This window comes from Orycteropus afer, unplaced genomic scaffold (genome assembly GCF_000298275.1).
Source record: "Orycteropus afer afer isolate SDZICR_OR568_19922 unplaced genomic scaffold, OryAfe1.0 scaffold00733, whole genome shotgun sequence".
Taxonomy (NCBI): domain Eukaryota; kingdom Metazoa; phylum Chordata; class Mammalia; order Tubulidentata; family Orycteropodidae; genus Orycteropus; species Orycteropus afer.
The window spans coordinates 235,379-243,788 of NW_006922320.1; the positions used below are offsets into that span (position 1 = coordinate 235,379).

At 49.1% G+C, this 8,410-nt stretch overlaps 1 protein-coding gene across 1 annotated transcript in view; it reads left to right on the forward strand.

The window, feature by feature from the left end:
- Positions 1-6,469, forward strand: part of MED28 (mediator complex subunit 28) — a 9,830-nt gene extending 3,361 nt beyond the window's left edge. Inside the window, exons 2-4 of the mRNA XM_007957354.1 lie at positions 2,764-2,830; positions 4,586-4,698; positions 6,272-6,469. Coding sequence (XP_007955545.1) covers positions 2,764-2,830; positions 4,586-4,698; positions 6,272-6,469 — 378 coding nt within the window. The remainder of the gene's footprint in view (positions 1-2,763; positions 2,831-4,585; positions 4,699-6,271) is intronic.
- Positions 6,470-8,410: the final 1,941 nt, after the last annotated feature.

Sequence of the window (8,410 nt, forward strand, 5' to 3'; positions counted from 1 at the left end):
CAGAGCTCCCTCATTCAACGTTACGTGTACATTTAGTTTCACTCCCCATTTACCATCCCCAATCCTAACCCAGTCTCCTCTCCTCCCCGCCCAGTAACCCTGTCCTCCATGCCCCTCATAGTTATGCACTCCTGTGTGTCCTGCATTTCCTCCTGCAAATGTTGCCCTTCTGGTGCCCCATTGTAGATTGCTCCAAGGGATGCATTTTCATAGAGTATGTGGGTGCGTCACCCTGGGTTGAGTAGTCTGCATGTACTTGCATCTTGTTTACTATTGGGCTGAAAGCCAGCCCCTGGGAGTGAGTTTTATTCCAGGCCCAGAATGTATCCCAGGGCCATAGTATTGGAGGTCTCAACAGACCCCTTCCGACCAGTAATTCTGGTCATTATTGGACCAGTTTCTGGATTTTGTTCCACGTTTTTCCTCCCACTCTATCCAGGATCTCCAGATTTGACCCTTTCCTGAGTGGTTGGATTGGTATCAGGGCACCAGCTAGTTCTTCTGGTCTCGAGGGCCGTCGTGTCCTAGGCTGATTGCTTTCAAATGCCCTTGTTTTTTTTCCTTCACTTCCCATGATAGGAGATCATTAGCTGCATCTTCGATGGCCACTTGAAAGCTTTTAAGGCCCCAGTCGCTACTCACCAATGTAGGATGAGGAGCAAGACTTTTATGTATTTTGTTGTGCTAGTTGAGCCTGGTGTCCCCCAGTCCTGTGGTCCTGAGGCCACGTTTTCTGATCTCCTGCTTCCTTCCTGTGGTCTGTGGTCCCTGCGCTCCACACACAGACTGTGGTGACTGTGTCCATGCCACTGCTCCTCCCTTCTGCTTGGCTGCAGCTCGTGGGGTCTGGCTTTAAATGCTCTTCGATGGAAAGATGGAATGAGTTTGTTGAGATCATGCACTCTTGCTGTGGGAGGGAACTCTGGGGGCCATTGACTCCATCCCCTCCTTTTACGGATGGGAAACTAGGCTCAGAGTGGAAGTGACTTGCCCAAAGGCAAGCCTCAGGTTTGTGGAAATTGAGACCAGCCCCTGAGTTTCTGGACAGTGTTTCTATCTGCTGTGTGTAGGGTCACTTTGAGTCAGAGCCCACTTGATGGGACCTAACAACAGCAACAAAACCTGGGTCTCTGACGTCTAGACAAAGGCTCTGTCCTCAGCATACTTCCCAAGCCGGTTCTTTGTACAGAACACCTCACACCTTCTTCTGCATATGACGGTCCGACTATCTGCAGAGGCCTGTGTGTTTAATAGATTTTTTTAAAAGTAGGTGAGTGGGGCCCGCATGCCTGCAATCAGGTTCCCTCTCACCCCTCTGGTGGCCCTGCTGGCTTGGTGGGAGTAGCCCCAGCCTTCTTGGCCAGGTCGGGGCTGTTTGAGCTCCGTGAGAGGTTTTCCAGTAGCCACGGGAGCCACATTGCACAGAGGAGAAGCACACGTGTCACACACACTCTTCCCAGACCAGCGGGAGCAACAGGTGGCCCAGGAGTTCCTGGTTTGTGGGGATGGGAATGGGACGCTCCTGTGATTTTCTCCACAGATCAAACAAGGGAACTGTGGGCAGGAGAATCCATTGACTCCCCAGGGGTCCGCATGTCTCACTGGTGGTCTGAATTTGAGCTCAGAGCTGCCTGCCTCACACCGGGTGTAGTATGCTCCCTGTTGGTGTGGCTGTATGTTCCAGAAGCTCACAGCTTCGTTTCTGACTCCACACCCTCCACTCCGGCTTCTGCCTTTGTCTTTTTGCTGCTCGAGAAGGGCCTTCTCTGTGCGTTTTCTGAGAGTTGTGTGTGTGGGCACCTGTTGGGTGGATCCGCGTGTGACTCATACCGTGCTCTGTCAGGAAGGTCCCTCTTTGGGCCTTGGTTACCCGTGCCACACCCAGCTTATCCCCCTCTTAACTGGAAGGCTCCAGTTAGTCATTAACGCAAATTTACTCAGCACCCACTCCATACCCCACTGTGTTCCAGGCTCTAGCGGTGGAGAGGTGAACAGAACAGTAAAACCAGTTCCCATCATGTGGATTTGGCCTTACGGCAACCCCTCTGCAGCCTGTCTGTGTCAGACTTGGGACTGTGCTCTGAAGGTCATCAGGGGTCTTTCAGAAGTAGATTACCAGGCCTTCCGAGGTGCTTCTGGGGGGATTCAAACCACCAGCCTTTTGGTTAGTGGATGAGCGCTTACCATTTGCACCACCGAGGCACTCCTCAGAGGTAAGGAAGAGACAGTCCCCACTGCTAGTGGTTGTCAGGTGCTGTGGAGCTGGTTCCAGCTCATAGAGTGACTGTACCACGAAAGGAAACATCTCCCGTCCTGTAGATAAATAACGGTAAAAGAAAGGATATGACGTCATTTCATCATACAGAAAATAACAAAGCTGGGCTCGGAAATGGAGCATGAGCAGGAAAGGGAGGTCAGGATGGCCTCTTTGAGGAGGTGACAGTTGGCCTGAGTTCTGACTGCGTGATGGTTCTAGTCATGTTAAAATCAGAGTTGGGGTGTGGAGGAGGGTGGAGCAGGCCCTGGTGTGGTATGAGGTGGTGGGGAAAGGAGCGAGTGATAGAAGTGCCAGAGGGTGCAGTCATAAACACCAGCTCCCCCCACGAGCCTAATTAAGACTCAGTTTACCAAGTGTGTCACTGGCTTGATGTCATATTGTGTCTAAACGCACATGTCACAGACTTACTGAGTGAGTTCATGTGCGAGTTCTTCCCACTCTGAGGAAGCTTTCTGATGGCCTTCTTCCCTTCATCCATCCCACAGGCCTGCTTTGCCTCTCTGGTGAGTCAGGATTACGTCAATGGCACCGATCAGGAAGAAATTCGCACCGGTAAGAAGTCACTGTGTTTATATGGCGTTCTTGCCGTCAGCAGGATTCCAAATCCAGATTTACACTGGATGTATTTTAGTCCCACTTGGAGCCAGAGAGTTTTCCTGGGTATAAGACACGATACATTTCTCGTATGTGTTCAGTTTATTATTTGATCAGTGAAAACCTGAGGAGTATGTGGTTTTTCATATTGGTTCTAGGACAAAGAAGACTAACAGTGTGTAGTACTCCTAAAAAAGGCAAGTTGTATTATGATTTGTGTAATCTCTGGGCCTTTGGTTGACTAATTGTTGTAGGTTAAGTTGTGTGTCAACTTGGCTGGGCCTGGTTGAGTGGCTGGGCGGCTGGTGGTAGTTACTTCCCATGGTGAGACTGGCAGTCACGTCCATGGTGGGACCTACCACAAGCAGCTGAGTAGCTGCTTTAGGGATGAGGTCTGCTTCCTGTATATAAGCAGCAGCTTTGGGAGTGGTCTCTGGCCTTTTGGCACACTTCAACCCTGCACGTAGCCTTGTTGTTCAGCAGCCTGCTGTGCTCTGCCGATCTTGGGACTTTGACTGGACTTGCATCAATAGCCTGCCATGTTGTTTAGTAACATTAGGACTGTGCCTTTGTACTTGTCTACCTTGGGTTTGTCAGCCTCAGCAGTTGCCTGAGTGAAGGAAGCCTCCAGCTTCAGTGGGCCGGGAGCAGGAAGCAGAGCTGAAGCCCAAGGCTGAGGGGCTTTCACCCAGCCCCTAGAGGCTGGCACTTTGAACTTGGACTCAAAGCCTCCAAACTGTAACAGAATAGACTCTGTTAGAGCCCTCCATCCCATTTATGTATATTGCTGTTAGAGCAGCACTAGGTAACCGAAACACTTACTGTGGTCAGGTGAAAGTTTACAGAGCAAATTAGTTTCCATTCCACAATTTATACATCTTTTGTTTTGTGACATTAGCTGCAGCCCCTTCGATGTGACAGCACCCTTCCTGCTTCCTGCCTGGATTCCCCGTTTCCATTCACACTTCTTTCCGGCCCCTTCCTGCGTTCTGAGCACTGTTTTTGGGCAAATGCTGCCCTTTTGGTCTCTGACGGTTGATTGCTCTGAGGACTAAGTTTCTCCCGGGTGTTCTTGTTCACTTTATAGGCCCATCCGTTGTTTGGATGGAAGCTGTTCCCCAGGGTTGGGTTCACTTTCAGGTTTGAGGGGTGACCAAGGGCCACAGCGTCGGGGCTTCCCTCCGTCTGTGTCAGACCAGGGAGTCTGGCCTTTCTTGGGGTTTTGCGTTTTGTTTCACGTCTTTCTCCCACTTTGTCCAGGACCTCAGTTGTCGGATTCTTTGAACAGCAGTTCCAGAGAACAACCCGTTGTGCTCCATCCTCATGCCCTCCCTGCTCACGTCCTGTCCCCAGGGGAACCAGTGCTGCCAGTTTCTTTGTCCCACATTTTAAGTGTTCTGTTGTAACTGGAAATGGTGATGCTCATTGATGGATCTGTGGATTCCCGTTCTCCAGAAGAGCTCATGGCTCTCCTGTTGCTTTCAGGCCTCTTGCTCACCTGATAAAAGCACACACTATCCCCTGTTTAATCTAGGCCAGGACAGTGTTTGTCACGGGCGGCCATGATTAGTGCTGGAGCCAGGAGTCAGATCCCAGAATGCACCAATGAGAATAGGCTACTGTTTCGATACGCTGACCCTCCATTTCTGAGGGACATACATGTGTCTAGTGTTTTTCTTCAATTAACATTTTGGTCTTTTTTTTCCCCCTAAGGTGTTGATCAATGTATCCAGAAGTTTCTGGATATTGCAAGACAGACAGAATGTTTTTTCCTACAAAAAAGATTACAGTTATCTGTCCAGAAACCAGACCAAGTTATCAAAGAGGTACGCACCTGTTCTTTTCCTCTGAACCTTTGGGACGCACACATGGTGTCAGGATTCCACTTAACTTTGAATGAGATGCACCCTTTTCCTGCTCGTCCAGAAGGGTTTTCTAGATCGGGTGTCCGATGTTGGTAGTTGTCAGTGTTCTGACAACATGGATGAGCACTGGGGCAGAGAGTGGGGTGGAGAGCAGAGCGCTTCAACAGCTCAGCCCTTACGTGTTCCATTCAGTGGGGTTTTCTGGAAGGTTTTTCTGAAAGAAAAGGTTCTACTTGAAAAAGGTTGACAAGCCATTCATGTGACAGTAGGCTCACTTTGGACTAAGATCTGTGTGTCCCAGTTGTCACACTTCTTGCCTTACACACAAGAAGGGCTCCGTTAAATTTTGTTCAGCATGCTGGGACCCAACACTGTGGCAGTCAGGAGTGGCTTGATCTGAGCTCTTGTAAACCAGGGGCGTTTGGAAGTGTGCTGGTCGTCGGGATGACGAATGAGGAGGCTTTCATGCATTTAGTGGATTGGGTCAGGGCATCCGGCCTCCCTGCATTATGGATGAAGGGAGAGTTATCCTGCCCGGGGGCAGCAGTGATTGCTGCATTAGATATTGCAGCAAAAGGCTAGATGGAAAGGAGTTGTGTACAGCCGTTTTGCAGTAACTCCTCCCACCAGCCGACCGGTTCATCAGGAAGATTGTTTTCGTTCATGGTACCCTCTGTCAAGAAGGTGAACAGTGAGAGCATGATATTACGGTACATTCTTTTTTTTGTTTTTGCAATGTTCCCTCCCACCTCTAGTAACCAACCAAGAAAGTTTCCTTCCGTATATAAACTTTTCCTTGACCTTTTATAGTAATAAACAGTATATGTTCTTCTGTGATTGACTTATTTCACTCAGCATAATGTCCTCCAAGTTCATCCACGTTATGTGGTGTTTTACAGATTCTGCATTCTTCTTCAGTGCTGCATAGTACTCCATTGTGTGTATGTATGTACCATAGTTTGGTTATCCACCCTTCTGTTGATGGGCACCTAGGGTGTTTCCATCGATATCGAACAATAGATTCTGTAAGATCATTTCCTGATTTGAATAATCTAGGAGCAAGGCAGATGTGTTCTAGGCTTAATCTTAATGAAGAATTCATAGACAGCTCTGGAAAATGAGAATTCAACATAACTTGCATGGATGGGGCAGTGGTTCTGGATTTTTTTTTTAACAGTTTAATATGTATTTCGTATTCTATGTGTTTCAGACTTCGCAGAAGCCTCTGGGCAGAGGTGCTTGATGGCCAGGGGCTGGGATGGGGGAGACTGGTTTCTGCACTAGTTTTTCAGTTTTGTAGCTTGTGTTGTATGTGTGTGTGTGTGAGGGGGAGTTAAAAACTCAGTGTCAGGCTCACATCTTTCTTTGAGGCACTACTTTGGACCGTTAAAATCTAGCCCTGGGCGGAGTCCAAGCTTCGTTGGTTTAATTGATTTTCTCTGTGGTGAATTTACACCTTGGTGCTCTTGTCCAACTGGGCCTGTCCTCCTTTTCCGTGCGTTTGCTCTGACTTGCTCCATCGCCTTCTTTGTAGGATGTCTCAGAACTAAGGAACGAGCTGCAGCGGAAGGATGCCCTGGTCCAGAAGCACCTGACCAAGCTCCGGCACTGGCAGCAGGTGCTGGATGACATCAACGCGCAGCACAAAAAGCCGACCGACCTCCCCCAGGGCTCCTTGGCGTACCTGGAACAGGCGTCAGCCACCATCCCCGCGCCGCTGAAGCCGACCTGAACACGGTGCCCAGCGCCCGTCAGCGGAAAGACTGCCTCCTGCCTGGGTCCGCCTGAGAACGGCTGTGCAAAGTACCCTTCTCGTGGACTTGGCCTTGGGAACAAAGGGCTCTCTATCCGAGAATGAGCTGTTTTTCGTTTTGTGCTCCCACCCAGGTTTTTCACCCTAGTTTTATAAGCTGTTAATTTTTCAGGTACTTTTTTAGACTGTCTGTGGCTTTGCTATACCAGGTAGATATGTGTTGTCTTCAAGTTCAGAGTTAGTGCAGTGTGATGCCAATTGCCGATTCCTTTTTAAGTTTTTTTTTGGCTTTTTAATTTACTTTAGTATGACTTTTAATTTCTTCATGTGTATTTTTAGTTAGATTGATTTGTGTGATCTGAGGAAAGAACATTGTTCTAGTCTGTGTATCAGAAAATGAGGATTTTGGCTCGAGGCCTTGTATGATAATGATTCTACAGGAGGCATGTAGAAATGACGTACAGTTGCGGCGTTCTTGACTTTGAACTACCTCCCGAAAAGGAATCTAATGCAGCAATATCTGTAATCCTGCAGAGCTCTCAGAGTGAAGATAGTTTGTAAATGTGTAGACGGATCCTAATGTCCTATGTTAGTGTAGTGGTATTACCACTTTGGTTAGGAGTAGTTGAGTCTTTGCTGTTAAATTACTTTCTTTGGGTGGAAGGGGGTGAGGCGGGGGGAAATGCTAAATTGAGAATGAATCGGTGTGAGGGCTGGGCAGACCCTGCTCCACGTGGCATCAGGTGCCCTAGGGTGTAGGGGAAAGCTTGTTGTGACACAGTTTAGCCTAGTTTTCAGTTTGCTTTTTCTGGAGCAGACATAGTTTCCATCAGGCAAGCCTCTGGTACCTGGATGGTCTTGATTCCACCGGACAGAGGCCCCAGGGTGGGTGGGAAGTAGAGGAACCCTGGCTACCAAACCTCCACGAAAGCCTGTCCAGCCTAGCCTTTGGGAACATAGCTTATCCTCTAGTTCCTTTGTAGGCCCCTCGGAGTCTCCATTGAATTGCTGCTGAGAAGTACAGACCAGCCTTGTTTGTGGTGCTGGTTGGATGAGGTTTTCGTTTCTGTTTCATGCGCTCACTCATCAGATTACCTCCCTCTGCCCACCACAGAGCCTCCATTGTCTTTGAATGGGCTGCTTTCTGTGACTGGTGTCTTGGTTTCTTTTGGTTTCCTTAGTCTGAAGGTCTGTCCCACACACATCCAAGTCCGCTCCTCCTGCTGTCCGGCCAAACGCCTCCTGGTCCAGGAAGCCTTCGAACCCCTTTCCTGTGCATTGCCAGGGCACAGTCTGTTGATGTGGGTCCTGCTTGTGCTGGGTTTGCCCTTGTGACTCGGCGGTTTGTCTCTCTCTGCCCTTTGCTGCATGCTAAGCCCATGAGAAGCAGGCGTCATCCCCCTCTCGGTGTGTGTATAGAAATAGATAGACGTTTTATTTTCTTTGTTCCCAGTCTGTCGCGCTGACTCCTGCTCACAGTGACCCTGCCTGTCCCAGGAGAGCTGTGCTGCACAGGGTTTCCCGTGGCTCATTTTTCTGGGTAGAGCCCTAAGCCTGTCTTCCCAGGTGCTTCTAGGGGACCCAGACCTCCGACCTGTCAGTCAGCAGTCAAAAAGCATGATCCCTTTGTACCACCCAGGGACGCCTTTGAACATGCATTAAAAATACCCAAACCCATTGCTGTCAAGTTGCTTCCAAGTGACAGGAACTTTCCCCATAGGGTTTCTGCAGTGAATTGCTTGATGTGGCCCTTCTAGCCATTGTCCTCCATTCTGTGGTGTTTCGTAAATCCCATTATCCATGCCTGTTTGGGGTGGTGTGGTAGTTAAGGTCAGGTATCAACTTGGCTGGGCAGCTGGTAGTGGTCATTCCCTACAATGACTGGCAATCGACTCTGTGATGGGATTTAGGTTAATTCTG